We start from the raw sequence: 20,150 nt of genomic DNA, 5'->3' as shown, positions 1-20,150 counted from the left end.
ATTTTAGAAGGCAGGATGCTTTGTTTAGTAGGAATACTGGTTCTCGCAGCAGATCTATAGCTATAAATCTATAGCAAGTTTCCTATATATCAGGTCCTTAATTAGTAAAAGCACCTAAGTAGATTTATTCTCATGTCCTTTTCTATCTGGGGGGCAGAAAGTGAGCATGAATCACCCCAGTAGGCACACAGATTAAAGTAAAAACTGGAGAGAGCTTGTAGCCTTTCCAAAACTATACAAAAAAAGCAAAATAATCAATCACAATTTGCCCTATTGATGATTATTCTTTGAAATGAGTGCTGAAAAAGCAATCTCATGACAAATATTTAATATTTGCATTGCAAAATGACACCAGCATGAAAGGTTAATGATCATAGTCTTGTTAATGACCCAAAACAACAACTAGGCTTAATTTTCACTGGTCTATCTATAGTAACTAAAATCTCATTCTAAAGGTTTTTAATCTTTGACCTTTGTGCTGCCTTATGCAATATGTCCAAAGAGTTCCATTATCATGCCTTGCACTCAGCTTGGAGATCCATGGAGCATTATGTGAAACACTTTCTATATGCATCATATCCCTATTATTGTTGCATTAGAATATTCATTTATAACATGTTTTTTTTTTTTTTATAATTTTACACCAATGGTACGATAGTTAAGATTCTGGTTTTCACAGCCCTATTTCTTTCCCAGATAATAATCAATGTGCTACCTGGTCATTGTGCTATCTGACAGTTCCACAGAACCTGCAAATAGGATTTCACAGTCACCAATCAAGCACAGAATATACAATAGTTGTTAGTTCTGAGAGACAGTCTGCCTGTAAAATGCATTTGTATAGACAAAAAAAAACACTTGTAACCGATAAATCATTCACAAGAATCTTTCCGTTCCCCAAACATGTTAACGCAGTAAAGCCTTAAAATTCATTTCCTTAGCCTTATCAAATGTGCTATCCATTATGTAAAATGTGCACGCCAAGTAGACTAAACAGCATTGTAGCTACCCTGCGAAGTTTGATTTTTTTGACAACGGTCAGAGGTTACAGAAAAGTCTTTTCTCCATCTCCACCAATCCACATGTAGAAGCAGAGAGTTTTAAATTTTAAAGCAACCATGAGCTTGTCCAATGGGGTAAAAAAATTATCAGTTTTTACTCTTTTGAAACCTGATTTTTTAACATTTTCAATACAATCAAAAAAAAAGGAAAGAGTTTTTACAAAAATTTTCTTCTGCAAAAATCTGGCAATATACCAAAGATCAAACGACAGTTCAGTGGCAGTCATCCTGATTTGAATTAGCCACATGCATATTTCCACTCAATTCGTTATCTACATTTAGCATAACAAATGAAGGGAATAGTTTTTTTTAATTATGCAAAAATAATAAATTGGCCAAAAGTACCAAAAGCACCAATCATTTTTAGTTTTACATTGCCTGCAGACAGAGCTAATTATTGGATTTATTTTATCTAATGTATAACTTCAGTAAAGATAGGCCCAGAGCAAAGAATACACAAGACATAGGTGCAGGGTCTACATGCCTAGGTAAAATGGGTGACATGATAACAAACAGGAAAAAAGTATCTAGATGTGTGATTTTACAAGTAGCGCTTACAGGGTAGAATGGATCAGTTTGGCAGAGGTTGGGTCTTTCAAATTAAATCTAATTGGTGTAGTGGAACGTTTTCAGTTGGATTTTGAGAGGCATTCAGGTAAAGCTTCTCCACCCGGCCTTTTTTTCTGTTATGTTGTATAATTGTGTTAATCATGGAAGCATTGTGTGGGTTGAAAAAGAATTTTATCTTGGTCATGGAAACTAATAGGGACCTACTTTTGTCATCCCTCTTTTGTCATTTAGTAGGTAATGACCTACTGTGGTTTAAAGGATAATGTACCTGGGGTTAGATTTGTGTAATTGCATTTGAGGCACTGTCTATCTTAAATATATACAGAGTTGGTTACTATAGATGGTGTTTGTTTTAAACTTTATAGGTTTATGGATCATTGAATATCTTTTAGTTGTTCTGGTGTGAAGTTTTAATTGGGTAATAAAGAGCTGAATTACATCTAACACTCGTGTAGGATTTAAAAAAGCCAATAAATCCTATACACGTGTTTGATGTAATTTTTAATACCAAGTTGTTAAAGGGATGGTGAAGTTTTGACCTGGCTACATTGGCAATATGGTCCCTCTCCCAACTACCCCACTCATGAGTTTATTGCTTTCTCAAACAGCATTAAAACATTTTTAGTAGCATTAAAATGGATCGTAAACCTATCCTATTAGTTAGTGAGATTTCCTTTAATTCCTGTATGGTCACTACCTTCAGCAGATAAGGCTGATAAATTGAGTTTTGAGCTTCAATGGCTTTCTGCTTCTCTGTTTAGAAATTTTTCTGGCAACATCACATTTACTAAGTTCTAGAATCAAGCAACAATCCCGTTGTAATTATATTTGCGGGTGCTTGTCCTAAATTTAAAGACAGCTATTCAAACAAACTTTTAAACTATAGAAAAAAATGATTTTGTGATTTAAATATTGAATCTCCAATGAAAGAGTTTGATACACAGAAAATTTTGAATCAAGTTGAAGTTTAATCTGTTTAAATTTTGCCTTCCCTGGTTCCGTCTTTCCTCCTTCATTAACATGCTAATTATATTTTTAATCAAAACCTTTCCATTTTCATTATATAATTTATTTCAGAAACAATGATGTTACCATTGGGTCTCTGGCCCTGATTTAATAAAGTTCTCCAAGGCCGGAGAGAAAACGCTTTTATCAGTGAAGCTGGGTGATCCAGCAAACCTGAAATGGATATGGTCCAGGATTGAAAACATTTGCTACCAAACAGCTAATGACTTTTATGAAATCCATTCCAGGATTTCTTGGATTACCCAGCTTCACTGATAAAAGTGTATTCTCTCCAGCCTTGGACAACTTTAGTAAATCAGGGCCTCTGTGCTTCTTTAAGCAATGAAAGCAGTTACAGAATGGTGGGAGGGCTAGAGGTTTTGGTGAATTGTGGTAGGGACTATTCTGTTTCTTTCATTGTCTCTTCATTTCTTGTATACCTTTTGTTCTAATATTTGCACTTCCTGTATTTCTTTTAGCCACGCAGAGTGCCAAGATAGTGAGAAGGGAAAAGTGGGCACAAGCAGTTATACCCCACCTTTCAAACACCCCCATCAAATTAATTAAGCACTTCACTCTGAAATTAAAGCCTACCTAAACTAAAAATTTTAATTTTACATAAAAGGGTGGACAACCCTTTTATTAAAAGTAAAAATTTTGTTGGTTTGCGATTTTAAAAAAGGGTGCAGCACTGCCCCCTTAATTCATAATTTCCTAGGCAATGAATTGGAGCAAAGATTTTTCCCAATTTACGTCATCTGATCTCGCTCCTGCACAGTGTGAGGACAGGTGATGTAGGAAGAAGAACGCAGCAGAAGAGAGGAGAAGATGTCGGCTCCATCTGCACCAGCCCAAGACGGATAACAGGACGATGCGGAACACTACTACACTTAAAAGTCAAGGGTTCCTTTAAAGAATCACACCTCATCTATGGCCTGTACTTACCAGGTTGAAGGTATATCTTCCAATGTGAACATAATAAAGTTTACAAAACAGTGTTTTAGCATCAATGCCTTTTGTTTGGATAGTTTTACATTGTTCAGCTAAAAAATATTCTTTAAGGCTGTTGGAACTGCCAGTGCATTTGCTTAAACAAAGATAATATAACAACTCCAAAAATACTGCACTCAATACCAATATATTGTCATTTCCACAAAACGGTATTTTAAAAATTGATGTAAATGTTTTCAACTCAAATCATTCTAGAAATGTAATATCCAATTCAGAAACTATATTTTATTCATGTATGAATAAAGTATGAACATGAAAATTCAATATGTTTTCAAAAGCTAGAACTGAAATCGGGCCTCCTAGTTTGAATGTCCAGATTAAATTGTGCTAACTGTGAAGTCCATCATTATTGTTGTATATTGTATTACAATAAATGGTGGATAAAGGAAAGCTTCTTGATTCATTTTATTCATTTTCATCAGATTCTTCATGGTTTTATTTTTTCATTAAACCCAAAGCCCCAGTGTTCATACACTCTATTGAGAATGGTTAAAAAGCCTAAAATAGATTTTATATAAATGGCTCCACGTTCTACCACAAACCTACATTTCTACATGTACAGTTGGTCACTGGGGCAAAAAGGAAAGATTTGCATATCACTATCCAGTAATGAAGAATAATCCTTTTAATTTTTGGATGATGAATTATGGCAGGGATGTCAATCTCCTGCCCGCAAGGTCCTTTTTTTTGTCCCCTCAAAGAATTCTGGAAATGAATTACATCTGGCCCGCCCACCCGCTACTACGTATTGCAGCAAGTGATGCCGCTACTACAATTCCTGGCATCACTCGCCTCTATAGACCAGCGGCCTATGCGTGGCCCCGCATTATTGTTCTATTCTATTGACTGTTCTATAGACGCAAGTAATTCTGGGAATAGTAGTCTCGGCATCACTCGCGTCTATGGAACAGCTCTCTGCCTATGCATGGTTCCACTTTGGACTGTTCTATAGACGCAAGTAATGCCAGGAATTGTAGTCTTGGCATCACTGGTGTCTATGGAACAGTCTTCATTGAATTCCAAAATCACTTTGAAAGTGTGGTAAGTATAGACCAACATATTTTCCTAACTCCTTAATCTCTCATTATTCAGCTCACTAAGCATAGCATTTATGGCTATTTATATATCGCTAAATGCAACAGACAACAGCAGGAAAACCTGACTTGTGCCATGATGCAAGCACTGGGCGGCATAATTACTTTTTACAGACATAGCAATATATCAGAATCAGAATATAGCAATATACAGAGTAATTGACTTCACATTTAGAATGCAAATGTTATCGAGGGTTTCGTGAGCGTACTAGAAAATTAAAATTGAAAAGTGACAAGCAACTTATCAGTTTGGTGTTCTAGTAAGCTGCCATGCACAATAATGTAACAAAATCCACCCATACCAAACAGTGTCAAGAGAATTTGGCAGTTGGAATTGAAAACTTTGGTGGCAGCAGCATTTTTCCTCCTCATCCCTACCTGGACCTGGCTGGGATCATGGTTGGATTATGGCATGGCTTTGTCAAAACTCCTTTGTGTATCTGGGGGTTGTGTGGATTATGGCATGAGGGATGAATGGCGTGATGTGATGGACCTGTTCAAGATTCAAGATTATGTCATTTTGAGGGGAGGTTTTGGCTCGAATGTAGGCCTAGGGTTGGTGGTTATGGAATATGGCAAGGGGGTCCTATGGTTTGAATGTGTATCTGGGGGCTATGAATTATGGCATGGGGTTTTATGGCTTGAATGTGGACCTGGGGAATATGAATTATGGCATGGGGGTATTATGGCTGAAATGTGGACCTGGGGGGTTACGGATTATGATCCTATATTATGGGCATAAAGAAACAGTAAGGATTCTGAAACTGATAACAATACAATATGCTACAGTGGCACTTGTAAGGGGTATTTGGGGTGCTTGTTAAAGTGGAGCACAACCCTAATTTAAAAAAAAAACTGTGGTTCTTTATTGCAGAAGGTGATAGACAATGTCCTTTCTGCAATAAAAAAACTTACCTGCCTGAAGGCAATTTTTTTAAATATACTTACCAGTCCCCAATCCCTCGCGGGTGCCACCATCTTCTTCCTTTTTCTCTGCATTTGCAGCTTCATGTGTTTGAAAAGAAGGCATTGATCAGACAGTAAGGTGTGATTTATTGCAACAAGGACACCACCTGTTCCTTTCAGATATAAGGAACGTCCTGATTACTAATGTATTTGCATTCTTAAACACACTTACATTTATGGCTGTAAACTGGTGCGTTATTACAATGCACTCGTGGGAACAGACCATACTTGTTTGAGACCCAATATAAGTAGAATAATTTAGATCTTTATCTTTTATTAAATGTATTTATTTTACAGTATATATATATATGAATTTAATAAATGTTTTATTGTCATTGTTAATCGATTTAGGATTTTTATTGTTCTAGTTATAAATAATACTGTTATGTAGAACTATTTAGTTGTGAAGAGGACATTGCTGTTGCAAATTAATTATCTTGGTTAGATTGGAAAATACGCAAACCTGTTCACTCTCCAGCATTTCTAGCAAGCTTTGCTGTCTTGTTGTGCTCGCTATAAAGATGAGACATGCTCGTAAGCAGCAAGATTATCTGGAGTGACATTATTTTTCATCATAAGAGTGCTTAGTGCCTCATTTTATATTCCTGTAACTTGTATTAAACTCCAGGAGTATGCCACAAGCTCTCTAGATATTTATGTGTTATAGAGAGCACTTATTGCCTGCTGGAGGCTGATATTAAGGATTTTTTTTCCTTTTCAAATAGATTTGATTAAAAATAAAGGTCAGTATTGCATAAGTAATGCTAGAGACATATCGCAAAGTGATATGTTATGTGACTCTAACTATAACAACATTCTACAGTCTGATATTTAATACAAAGTGAATGAGAAAAATAATCATGTTTACAAAGCCCAATATGCCGATAGAATGTGCTTAGCTAGTCACATTTAATTTTGCTATTCAAAGAGAAGATGCAGTATTTACAATAAATATCCCAAATGTGCTACTGGATATTGCACAAAAATATATATAGGCTAATTTTTTCATTATTTACCCACCAAGCCTTGGTCTGCAGTGTGTCTCTTTGTGGGGGCCACCATCTTGGTAGAAGCGATATTTTTTAGGTAGGAAGATGGTGAATGATGCTGGAAAAGATTAGCAGCATTGAAAGACACAAATGTTGAAAAAAAATCTTTTCTCTCTGAAAACTCTTTTCTAAAAGAAAATAGGTATGACATTTGTTTATGATTAACAGTTTTCTGGAAAAGTAAATATCATTCAGTAGGGGATTAGAGCTACTTCAAACTTAATTCTTCCATGACTATTATGTGTTAATCGTTTTTTTGTGCTTTTATTGATTTATTTTGTTTTGTAAGAGATATCTTGTAAATACTAAATTTGTACATTTGTTGTGTATTCCAAAAATATACACTTACTTTAAAAACAAAGCTTATATGATTGACACAATTGGGTGCCATGGTGCTTTTATAGTTGGGAACCACAATGATTGGTTTGAAATTGTTATTTGATAGCAGGAGGTATTTGATAGCAGGAGGTATCATTCTCCCATAATACTTGACATCTAAAGGCAGCTCTTAATGTTAACCCCTTTCCTCAGCAAATAAAGTTGAACCACATTTAAAAAATTAGGATTGTTTATTGTTATAATAATTATAGATATAATATGTATATATTATAGATATAAATACAGTGATACCTCGGCTAACAAAGATAATTTGTTTTGAATCAGACCTAAATCTTCATTAGCCGAAAAAAAACTAAAATAAAGCTCAATACAGCTATCGCACATCCAAAAATGCATTTGTTCGTTGAGTCCATCTTCATGAGCGGCAAAAATTCTTTGTTGGCTGAAAAATTAATTAGCAGGGTCACTCATTACCCGAAGTATCACTGTATGTTATATTATAGATACAATAATTATGCTTAAGCAAAACCCCTAGAAATACACCTTTTGTCTTGAATTCTCACAAAATAGCAGAGCACTACCGGACTTACAAAGGTGTCTAGGCAAGTGTGTACCCAAATTCTAATGACTGTATCTCTGCTGTGTAAGATCTAAGGCATTGCTACCTCTGAATGTTAGTCCAAGGAGAATTGCAGTGATATTAGTGATGTCCCTACAGCACGACTTACTGATTTCCATACTGGAGAATCTGACATCAAAATACAAATTCCTAACTTTTTCAATATGGCCACCTCCACACAGTGGGAAACAAGGTATGGTAAATCCCTAATGGGATAAATATCTTCCACAGGAAGAGCAAAGGCAATAATGGGGAACTAGTCCTTCACCCTCTGCATGGCTTTTTTAAACACAGTTTCCACAGTTCAGTTCCTCTTTAAAGTTTATATACATCCAACACTTTTCTGTTTTGGATAAAGTAGGAAAGTGGTAGACCAATGTCAAGTTTTTTTTTGCTGTCTGTGTATCACTGGGGAAAATTACCTGCGCATCCTATCAACCAGATGAAGGTTTGATAGATAGGGTCTCCCCATAGAATGAATTCATCCTTGAATAAAGCAGTAATTAAAATTGAGAGAGGAATTCAAATCTAAAATGGGATACAGTAAAACCTCCAAATACAGCACAACTCATAATCGAGGCCCCAAAATTGGCCCTGATTTAATAAAGTTCTTCAAGGTTGGAGAGAATACACTTTAATCAGTGAAGCTGGGTAATCCAGGATGGAGTTGAAGTAAGTAACATTCTCCCCACACACACATCTCTTACTATCCTTCCTTCAGGGCAATGTCAGTAGCACCGAGTGCCTGCAATTGATCATAATTCCTAGCAATGTCTATACTTTTTGGGCAATTTCCCATTGCTGTAACAACTAAACAGATAAAATATACTTCCCGTATTAAATTCACATATTATCAATAAGTTGTGTTGTCCAATTCAAACACTGTTTTGATTGAAAGCAAGTTAAAAGTGGTTGAAATCGCCTTAAAAATAAATGGCTGTAAAGATATAAATATTTCTAGTGGGAAATGGTGGAAACCACATAATTGGAAGCTCCTGCTGCCGGCTAGCTCTTAATTATCCATAAATATGACTTTATGTTACATTCATGACCCAGTGGTATCCTAATGCAAAGTGCTATTTTCACGTTCCCATGGGTCTATTTAAATAAACTCTCCAAAGGTCGTTTAGGGAAAAACAGCTTTATAGTAATTTGTAATATACAGCAAAACATAAAAAGTATACATCTAAAAACACATGTATTTAGCTGTTTTTTATTTTCAAATCTGTGACATATCTACATGTACATAGTTGCATTTAAATGCAATCAGTTTTTTATGGTTACATTAAACGATAATAATAATAAAGCGACACATTAATAAAATATTTATATCACATCTGTTAAATGCAATTATTTTGATACACTCATTAGGTTTAATTATATTCTGGGTTAATTTCTATCTCACATGGCTTGTTGCATTGTTTTCTCAGCAGATGGGGAAAAAAACAAATTAGAAATCACAAACAAATTTTCTTTTCATGGGTGTACATCGATGGTAAACTATCCAACCCTCTCTCCTTTCGTCAAAAGAAAAACTCCTTACCCCTAACCCTAAATGCATATTTACCCTACTTTTATAGCTGTGAGTTGCCAGAAATTCTCCCCAAATTTCTGCTGACTGATACCCATAGACTTTTATGGGCTGTCTTCTGAGTGTCACTTATATTGGATGACAGCCCATATTAGTCTATAACAATGTTTCTCAACCAGGGTTCCCTGGAGCCCTAGAGATCCTCGAGCATTAGCTAGAGGTTCGTTGAGCAGTTTGTGACTCTCAGTTTAACAGATACCAATGATCTTTTTGGCTATCTGTAATTTTGTCAGGCCAACAATATACCACATTTTCTTCCTACTGACCTGTCTATAGGGATTAACTAAGCAGGCATAGGTAGTAGCAAAATAATTTTGACTGTGAGATAAATAAAAATCACAGCAATCTGCAGCCATGATATGTACATAGGTAGGCATATGTGTCTGGTACAGACATGCTACTTTGTTGGGGCTGGGAAGTTAGGATAACTGTACTCTATTTGAAGTATAGTAAAACTTTAAAGGTACATGGCGGTTTTGCAAATTTAATCAAAAAGTAGACTGCCCAAACAAAGGCTTTAGTTGCCCTCTCCTGTTCCTTTACCACTCTTTTCTTCACTGTCTATTCCTTACAGGTTGCCACAACAGTTTTGATGTACTGTATGTTGCTTTTAAATTACACAAATGAAAGCCACTGGAAAAGCACAGAAAAAACACATTTTTTCAAGCGCACCTTTTTGGGGACATTTAAATAGACAGAGGATCTAGAAGGAACAAGAGAGCTCCTATTTAAATAAGCCTTTCAAATAGGCATGAAAAATCAATGTCAATGTGTTAAAATGCTTGTCAGGACTTTATCTGTTGGGGAATCCACTCTCTCCTATTTGTTCTGGTAACTATTGTCACCAGAGCAGAAATTTACAGCTCTTTTTAGACTTTCCAGTTACAAAACAGAAGAGACGAGAAATCTTTACATAGGCCACTTGTTTCTGTGCAAATGAGGGATTTCTTGCATCTCTGGAAAAGAAATGAATTGGGTGAGGGTGATGAATTTCCCCACTGGAAAAAAGATAGCAAGTGGAGGTTTTTATAAATAGCTATTTTGTACATCTCTTGGCTAGAAAACACATAATTTATTGTATCTTTTTATAACCGTTCGCTTTGTTAATTACACAGGTCAACAAAAAATTAGTTTTAATAATCATCAGAAACCACATCAAAGTTTTCTAAATTAGTTTTTTGAGCAAATTTCAGATCTGTTATTAGTTTCCCTAACATGTACATTTCATGAGTTATGAGTACTATTATAGTTAACATTGTATGTGCACGTATTTTGTACTAAAACATAAGCACCATTGAAGTGAATGTTAATACATCTTCAGTGTGAAGTAAAATTAGGCACACTGTGCTATAGATCTACTGAACAGTGTCAGTCAGGTACCATTGTTTTTTTAAAAATGTTTAGAGAATGATTTTCTTGTGTATCCTTTGCCTGGATTGTCACGGTACAGCATCCAGCAGTAGTCAGCCACCATACTTTCGTTCCAGAAACCTTGATAGCAGTACTCCAATAACTGAATGTCCTGGTGAAAACGTTCTCCTTGTTAGTCACTCACCATACCAAGATTTCCCAAGAAGAATTCTAGATGTGAGTGCAAGAAAAGTATTTTTTTACATGCGACAACCCAGCTTCTGGTATGAATCAAGCAGATTCTGAACTCATTTCTTGTATGCAGGAGACTCATGGTTGCCCAGGAAATTTTCACACAGCCACTTAAATGCATCCCAAGCTTCCAGCTCAGCTGCTGAGAGAGATTGTTTGAAAACATCTTCCTGCAAAACAGACTTGATCTGTGGCCCCATAAATATCCCTTACTTCATTTTTGCAGTGCTTATGTTTGGAAACTTCTCAACAAGGTACTGAAAACCCATGGAGTTTGATTTAGCCATGTCCTTTACAAGGTTCTTCATCGTGCCTAACCTGATATGCAGAGGTGTCAGAAATATTTTATGTGGATCAACCAGAGGCATAAACTTGACAGTGCTTGTTATGGGATTATAGGTATCTCTTGGTAGCCAATCACGCTTGACATAACGGTCTTCCGTAGATTGGCTGTCCCACAGGCATAAAAAACAGCAATATTTTGTGAATCCTCCTTGCATTCCCATCAGCAAGCCAATGACCTTTAGATCCCCACAGATGTTCCACTGGTGTGTTTTATATTGAATTGTTTCAAGTAGTAACTTCATGTTGTCACAGGACTCTTTTAGGTTAACAGAATGGGCATTCGGTAAACTTGGTTTGGAAGTACCATTATGCAGTAAGACTGCTTTCAAGCTTCTTTTAGAGGAATCAATAAAGATACACCATTCAGATGGATGGATTTCAATTTCAGTAGTGAGTTACAGTTACACCCTTTGCAAGCAAGTGCTTCTGTTTAAGCCTTGAAGCAAGAAGTTCTGCTTTGTCTTTGGAGAGATTTAGATCACGAACAAGATCATTCAGCTCTGCTTGTGTAAAGGTCTCTGGTTCTGAATATTCATCGGCCAAGTAGTCGGGATCAGATGATTCGGGGTTGTAACTGGCTGCAACTCCAGCGCATTCCTCATCACCTTCTACAGAAGCAAGTCCATCATGTGGCAGTACCGAAACTGGCAATGAATCATCATGAGGAATAGGCCTGATTGCAGAATTGAGGCTGGGATATACAATTTTTTGATTAGTTTTACCTGAGAATCCACTTTTGTTGATGTGGCAAAAAAAGCAGTCGATTAGATGGTGGGCAGCACGATGGCTCAGGGGTTAGCACTCTGGCCTTTGCAGCGCTAGGTCCTAGGTTCAAATCCCAGCCAGGACACTATCTGCATGGAGTTTGCAGGTTCTCTCCGTGTCTGCGTGGGTTTCCTCCGGGTACTCCGGTTTCCTCCCACATCCCAAAAACATGCAGTTAGGTTCATTGGCTTCCCCCTAAAAAATTGACCTAGACTACATTAATGACATATGACTATAGTAGGGACGTTAGATTGTGAGCTCCTTTGAGGGACAGTTAGTGACACAACTATGGACTCTGTACAGCGCTGCGTAATATGATGGTGCTATATAAATACTGTATAATAATAATGGTCTTGCGGTTCTCTCCACACCATTGGGATTGCAAATGGCATTGCTGCTTTATGCCAATTTAGCCAGTCACGCAGTCTGTTGGAACAACTGGTACAGATGACATGTGGACCCCAAGATCTATCCTGGTTACAAGTAGACAGCCGAAATATAATTTGTATATCTTTTTAAGTTCTGTGGTAATATATAACTAGCTGCATCACAAAAACTAGACAGGCTAGAGAAAAACTGAACAAAGATTTAAAATCCGCATTAAAAATACTACAAAGCCCATATTAAATTATATCTGATGAAAATGACACGTTGACCTGTGTTAAAGAATACTTAAATCACCAAAAATAAAAGATTGCAACAAAAGCATAAAAATATATTTTTATATATTATGTTTTGCATTTACCTAAAAATGCTGATGGGGACACAGTCCCGTTGCTCCTAGAGACCATTACACTAATTCCTGTTTCCACAAATGGTACTGAAAAGTCGATAATCTCAGATCGTTCTTCATTTATGGTAAGAGAACCAATGGCCATGTCAGCACGCTGGTAAAATACCTGTTGGGATACAAAACGGAATTAAGATGAAAAAAATGCAACTATTGGGAAATCAACCAAGTTTTACTGGAGGAGGCTTTTACTCAAGGAAGATAGAAATTGAAATGTTTTGCATTCTTTATGTTCATAAAATTATGCTAATATACTATCATGATCAGCCATGAAATAGATAAATTTTTACTTAAGGCGGACCTAAACTCAAAATTTGTATTTTACATAAAAATGTAGACAACCCTTTTATTTAAAGTAAAAATTGTATTTTTTTTTTTAAAGAATGAAAGGGCAAAGCCTCCCGGGATACCTACGTCACGCATCCCAGAAGGCTCTTGGCTGCTCCGAGAACAGGGCATGCACAGAAGGAGCCCTTTCCTTATTGTAAGAAAAAAATTGCCGATCTTACGCATGCGCAGTGAGATCACCAATCTTTTTCCCCATCTACGTCACCCAATCTTGCACATGTGCATTGCAAGATCGGGTGACGTAGGAAGAAGAACCCGGAAGAAGGGAGAAGTGTCAAATGTCGGAACCTGTTCCTCTGTGCTGGGCTGAAGACAGATACCAGGACAACGCAAGAAACCTTCCGATGGATCTGCAGGATTAAAGGTAAGTGCTTTCTTTTAAATTTAGTTATGCTGTGCAGCCTACTGGAGCTTATATTTCATTGGTGTGACTATAGTAAACTGGAATCTGATTGGCTTGTTTAGGTTATTGCACTTGCAAAGTATTAGTGCTTTTTAAATAACACTGTAAATATACAGTTCTTTATTTATGAACAAATGAATTATGAATAAATGTTATACATGGGTGGGAGGACAATAAAAGTAGAAAACGTTACTAGGGCAAAGTTTAGCAGTCTAAACCATACTTTTTGTACATGACTGTGGTATGTCAGAGCCTTTTACCTTAACAGCCCCACCCCTTCCCCCTTTACTTTCACCCAGATCAATAAATTCACGTGCAGGTATTGTTCAAATGGCTTTTTGGACGTTTATTTCACTTTCCTAAAACATTTTATCATACTGTCATTACAAAACTTATAACACTTTAATATTACAACCATATAACAGCTTATTAAACCAAGTTATTCACTCCAATTAGGTTGCACGTCCTCAATGACATTAACTCCTTTGCCACAAATAACTAGCCATCTGTGCCTCTAATTTATATACCCAGGTCCCAGGCGCAACTCCTCCACCTCTGGAACTATATCTATCATGCATACAATCTCCAACAATTAACACCCATTAACAGACCAATTGCCCAATTTTGGAGACACCATACTATAGATGGCTGTCCACACATTCTCCACCTTACCAACACACTGCCCTCGAGGACCTGCCAGAACTCCCCATTTTCAGAATACAGAGCGAGAGGGTGAAAATCTTTTTCCCAAGTGTCCAGAGCTCTAACCTCACTTCCTAACCCCTTTTCCTTAACCCCCCTAGCGTTCTAATTCTGTAATTTTTTGATGCAAAAAGTGATCCTATTTTTTTTGCATAGAAATTTTTGTTTATATTGTGGGCTTGTAATTCTTAGGATTAACTCCCAGGTATGATAATTATATTTATTTATTATTTAAAAGCAGATTACTCCGTAATCTGCTTTTAAATTTCCCGCCCGGCCACGCCCCCCGACGGAGAAGTGCCCCGCCATCGCAGAGGGATCCTGCGATCGCCGCTGGACCGCGGGGATCAGGTAAGGGGGACCCCCAAAGGTACCCCGAGTGTGACTCGGGATTACCGCTTTTTGCAATTTTTCCGGCCCCGAGTCACACTCGGGAACACCCCTTAGGGGGTTAATCTCTTATTCTTCACCCACTATTTACTTTATCTACTTATCTCTATCTTGTCCTTATTGTAACTCCCCGACAATCATCCCCTCTCCCCCTATAACAACAACCTGCCTGGTTCAGCCTTCCCACCTAGTCATTTTGGCCAAAGCCTAGCTCCCTCCCCTCACAGGCTTCTGGGCCTTTCTTTTCCACTGGTATATAGTTCTCATTACCTCTTCTGGTTTTCCTTTACTCAACTGTATACATTGTCTGTATCCCAGTGCTGGACAAAAAGTAATTTATAGATGGTAATTACTACTTTTAAAGGGTTCTAAATAGGCTTGCTCTACAAATGTGCTGATATTCACCCTTTGACGGGGAATGGTGAAACTGCCACAGATATAACAAAATGAATCAGGGTTGTTTAGGCACTTACCACAAGAAACAGCAGAGCCAGACAGGATCTGAAAGTAGGGAAATACGTATGCAAGTAGAATAATAAATTTTGCTTTTGCACTATGTAGAGCAGCGCACAACCTCTGACCACACTGTCTTGCGTGTAAGTTAATAGCCTATACAAATTCATGCTACAGTAATCACATTATTATACGCGGTAGAGAAAAAACCTAACGTGATAGAAGAAAACTAACTGCACTTTTAGAATCAGCATACCTATTTTAGTGTAAATAAGCCTAAAAATTGAAGTCAACAAAAAAATTGTTCAAAATTGTTCCTCGGTGTAATACTTTCCCTAAAAGAAATAAAATGGCTTGCATATGTTGTTGATGCTTGAGTTGAAATAAAAGTAAAGGTCATCCTGATCATCCAAGGCCATTCTTTTGATCTTTGGATTATTTTGAGTGGGCTTTTTTTTAATCTTTGAAGTTTTTATAATTTTTACACTATTTCTTTCTGTGGGATGCTTTTAGGCGTTTTTATCAAAACCAGGGGTCAGCAAACTTTTTGGACTACTAGGCCATTTGAGGAGGTCAAGAAGGCATACTAGGCCAGAAGGCCAATGTCCAAGGAAAGGGTTTTTATTTAAAAATTTAAAAATACAGTACAATCAATAGGAAACATGATGTTGCATGTTCTTAGAGACATATACAATATAAGGTTTTAATCATGAGGAGTTGAAATAAAAATAAAAAATAAAAAAATAAAAACAAAATAATATATAAACAAACTTTAAATTATTAAATAACCATTATTAGAACAGGTTCAAAGCATTTTTTTCTTGGAATGGGAGTTTATATGTGCTTTGTGCAATAATATACTTAATGACAAGAAAATACTAATTTTGTTTAAAAGAAAATGTTACTTTTAAAAAATTCAATGTGATCGTGATCAAATTAATCCAATTCATATAATAATATACTTATTTTTATAAATGTATGTTTATCATGATTCATTATCCCAAGATCAATGGCTCAGGGGTTAGCACTCTGGGCTTCCTCTGGGTATATCAGTTTCCTCCCACATTCCAAAAACATACAGCTAAGTTAATTGGCTTCCCCCAAACTATTCACCTTAGATGACATATGACTAGGGACGTTAGACTGCAAGCCCCTTTGCGGGACAGCTAGTGACATGACTAATGACTTTGTACAGCACTGTGTAATATGCTGGTGCTATATAATTACTGTGCAGTAATAAATTAGTTGATATAACTTACTTTACCTATTTTTTTTCTGGCTCTCTGTTACTGCTTTTGCATCACGTATGTCCCACTTGTAAGCAACCGGGAACACGTGGGACACGGGACTCCTATCAGCGAGGGACTCTCTTGAGTCCCACGCTCATAGCTCCGTCCCCACCAGGAACGTCCCTAAAGGGAAATCCCTCTCCTTCATAATGCATACAGAAGAGAGGGAGTGTCCCCTTACCTCGGTGGTGGAAGTGTTATCGCTAGCCATTATAAATAGGGAAGGGAGCCACAACAAGGAGACTCAAGAGCCGCATGGTTGCCACGGGTTGCCGACCCCTGCTGGCCCGGATTAGGCCAGATCGACCATTAAAAAACTAGTGGGCGTTAGGCTGGAACGGACTACTGGCCCTGCTTTATCTGGCCTAAAGGCTGGAGTTTGACGACCTCTGATCTAAACAATACAATAGTAAATACAGGAGACATTATGTTGGCACAGTGAGTTGCACTTTTGACTTGAGGCGATGTTTTGCATCTTAGACACGCATGAATTTTGTTCTCCCCAAACTGGCCCTAGACTATATTACGAGGATTTGACTATAAATAATATACATAAATATAGGGATAACAGTAAAATTGTGATGTTGTTGCAAGAATAACAAAGAAAAAAACAACTTGATAAATAGCATTCAGTACCTATCTTGTTCTGCGAACTATAAATTAGTCCTGGCTGGAATATTCACGTTTTGCTTGTTACCATTTGGGAGCCACAGACACATTTTATGAGTAAGTGAATATTCTGGTGTCAAACTTAGATACCTATTGAATGCTGTAGAGAAATATCTTACTTACTAAGCAAAAAACGATGAGAAACATAGGAACTATTTTAATACAACTTTAACTGTAAGAAATAATACCACCAAGGTTCTGTTCAATATTAACTTAAACATCCATTATCTGCCTATGCTTGTGATTGAAGCCAGCTCTCTGCCAGACGGATCCGGTATGCCATTCTATTTTCCAGTCCTGGGATATTTTCAAAGGCTTATTAAAACCAAATATTCCTGTCACAGATCATATGTAAATCTGCTGCTAAAATTTTCCTCTAGAGGTGAAGCGTTCAAGCTGAGATTTATAAGCCTAGAATTTACACATCTATCTCAGGCAGGTAAATGAACCATTGCATTTGCAAGCTAATTAAATAATGTCAGACCAAAACTAATTACAGAAGTGGATCACTTGTACCACAGAGGTTATCTAATGATATGGCGTGCGTGGGCTTCCATTCAGTGTAGGGACTTTACTTCTGTCTGTCACACCACGAAGAGTAAATACAAGTGCTACAAAATTCCTATTAGCAAAATATTATTAAAGCAAGTGTAATAGGACATTATCAGAATTACATTGTGCTCAACAATATATAATTTAAATTATTACATGTAAAAAGAGGCGATAAACTTGAATTAGAGGCTTTAAAAAAATCTAATAAATAACTCTAACCCAAAAGTTTGACAAAAATAGATAAAGCAATTATAACGGTTTTTTTATAATGAATTCTCATTAAAACTGCTTTTTTGTTCGGACATATATTAGTTCATGGTTTTCTATAATTGCCAAATTCATTCTCCTATTTTCTTTCCTGCTCCACAATAACTGTATTTAGTTTAGAAGTCTGGATTTCACATTGAGTTATTACCCTACACCTGTAATTCGGAAATGACCGGAATTGTAATATTTATAAAGTAGACAAATCTGAATGCCTTACTCAGTAGTATTTAAAAATTGGTTAAAACTAAAGATTTCAAAGACACAGATAAATCAGACCTATCACCAATTTTTTACATTATAGAAGCCTGTCTAACCCTTTTATAAAATGAAAAATATTTATTTTTTTCTTTTTTTTTTTGTCAAAATGGTATGGTTGTACTAAGGGAGAACTAAGCAAATCATTTTTCAGCCATTTCCTCAGACTGTCCTCATTAAGGCATTATAACTACAGGAAATATGGGGGGGGATAATGTTTCCAATAGATTTTTCTGACATGAAACTGCATATTCCATACAAATAAAAATGTATCAGTTTAACTACTGCTACTTAAAGAACTAAATAACTCAATAACTAACTACTAAAAGAAATCCTTATCTGTTAATAAAATGTAAAATGTATTTGGAAACAGATAACTTTTTAAACAGCTGTCAGGTAAAATAAGCTCTTCTATGAGGAATATGGGAGCTAAAGAAAATTTACTGATTGCTATAGGGTTCTTCTGGCTTCAATATTTGTTTAGTAAGCATGCATAAAAGGAAAAGCAGAAGTTCATATCAGCTACCAGTTCTGGTGGAGCGGCTCCAATTAGGGTTAGGCAGTCAGGCAACTAAATATCACTGTAGCAGTCTCTCTTACAATAACTTTTTTCCTTTATAACCTTAATAATATATACAACACCTACCCAGCCTCCATGGGTCTCCTAAATAAATCTACGCTAAAACAACTTTGGCCTTGTCTTAGTAGGAAAGCTACAACCTTCTGCTTGCTTTCGTCCATTCCAGCCAAAATCTTTCGCACCGTTGGCTATCTCTGTGCAGTAACATTGCAAAGTGCATAAACTTGCAAGAGGCCATATGCAGATTCTGAAAAGGCTCAGTAGATTTCCCTACTAAAAGTATATGGCAGTTCACTATACTGACACAAGCAGTAATAAGGAACAAAAAAGCAGGACTAAATTGATCCTAACGTTGGTAAAGAAAAAATGCCGAAGGAAGGGTGTTGTAGAAAGAGGGTTGGGAGGGTAGGTTAGCTCAAAGCTAAATCATGCACAAAGCTGTTGGTACCCAGTGGATGTTAAAGATGACAATTTATAACCTTTATTCTCTAATAGCAAATCAGGTGCAGTATGCAGTTGGCCAAAGTTTTGCACCTGACTTATTTCACAAGGGGAGTTGGTGTCTAATGGGGAGGCTATGTCAGTGCAAACAATACAAATGGCACACATTTTCTTTGCCTATTTAAATCCTCATCTATCAAAACCACTTCTTTGCCTAAGGCCCATTTTTTTTAACATGTTTCTATGTTACTGAGTTTTTTTTTTTAATACAATGGCTCTATTTTAACACCATTATCTGGTTTTGTTCTTGTAACACTGATTCACATAACACCTAGATCAGCCCTTAAGCATCTATGACTATAGATATGTCCATATGTCAGGCTGACATATTATAATCTACATGATTTTCAAGTGACAAAGTAGAGGAAATCTAGGAATCCTGTCTTTTTCAGTATTCTTGTTTGTCTTATGCTGCATGGAGACAACATCTTGGAACTAAGAGCCAAATGCAAAGCAATATAAATAAAACAATACGCTTAATAGGTGTGTCTGGCAAGGGAGCAAAAATCAGACAAGCTTGTCTACATCTCTCAGTGAGACAAGGGAATAAGAAAGAATGTAGATGACCTCAGGAAATGTTCTTACAGATAAAGGCGACACACACACTAGCTTTAAATAGCAACAAACATAAAATCAAAGCTTATCCGCTTTCATGGCAACGAAAGTTCTAAAACTGACGGCGTTAAAGTTCAGCCTGATGTGATACAAAGTGACAGCAGAGAGCCAAATGCATAAAGTTGTCCATGGTTTTTAAAACTCCCCAACCCTGAAGTCACAAACAGAGTTAAGTGAAAAGCATGAAAAGGTCACTGGGAATGGTAAACCACAGACAGCAAACTATATCTCCTGTGTTATTGTGGTACATCCCAATACAGAATTCTGCAATGGAATATTCCATACGTATGCATCTTTAGCAAGGCTCTAGCTGCAAAGA

General features: G+C 36.7%; 1 protein-coding gene across 1 annotated transcript in view; it reads right to left on the bottom strand.

Annotated features, from left to right (window-relative positions):
* The window catches only part of GRIN2D (glutamate ionotropic receptor NMDA type subunit 2D), a 182,330-nt gene that overhangs the window by 78,880 nt on the left and 83,300 nt on the right, over nucleotides 1-20,150 (bottom strand). The window contains exon 7 of the mRNA XM_072426809.1: nucleotides 12,763-12,916. Within this exon, the coding sequence (XP_072282910.1) occupies nucleotides 12,763-12,916 (154 nt within the window). The remainder of the gene's footprint in view (nucleotides 1-12,762; nucleotides 12,917-20,150) is intronic.

This window comes from Pyxicephalus adspersus, chromosome 11, assembly GCF_032062135.1.
Source record: "Pyxicephalus adspersus chromosome 11, UCB_Pads_2.0, whole genome shotgun sequence".
Taxonomy (NCBI): Eukaryota; Metazoa; Chordata; class Amphibia; order Anura; family Pyxicephalidae; genus Pyxicephalus; species Pyxicephalus adspersus.
This window is presented reverse-complemented; position numbering and strand designations above follow the sequence as displayed.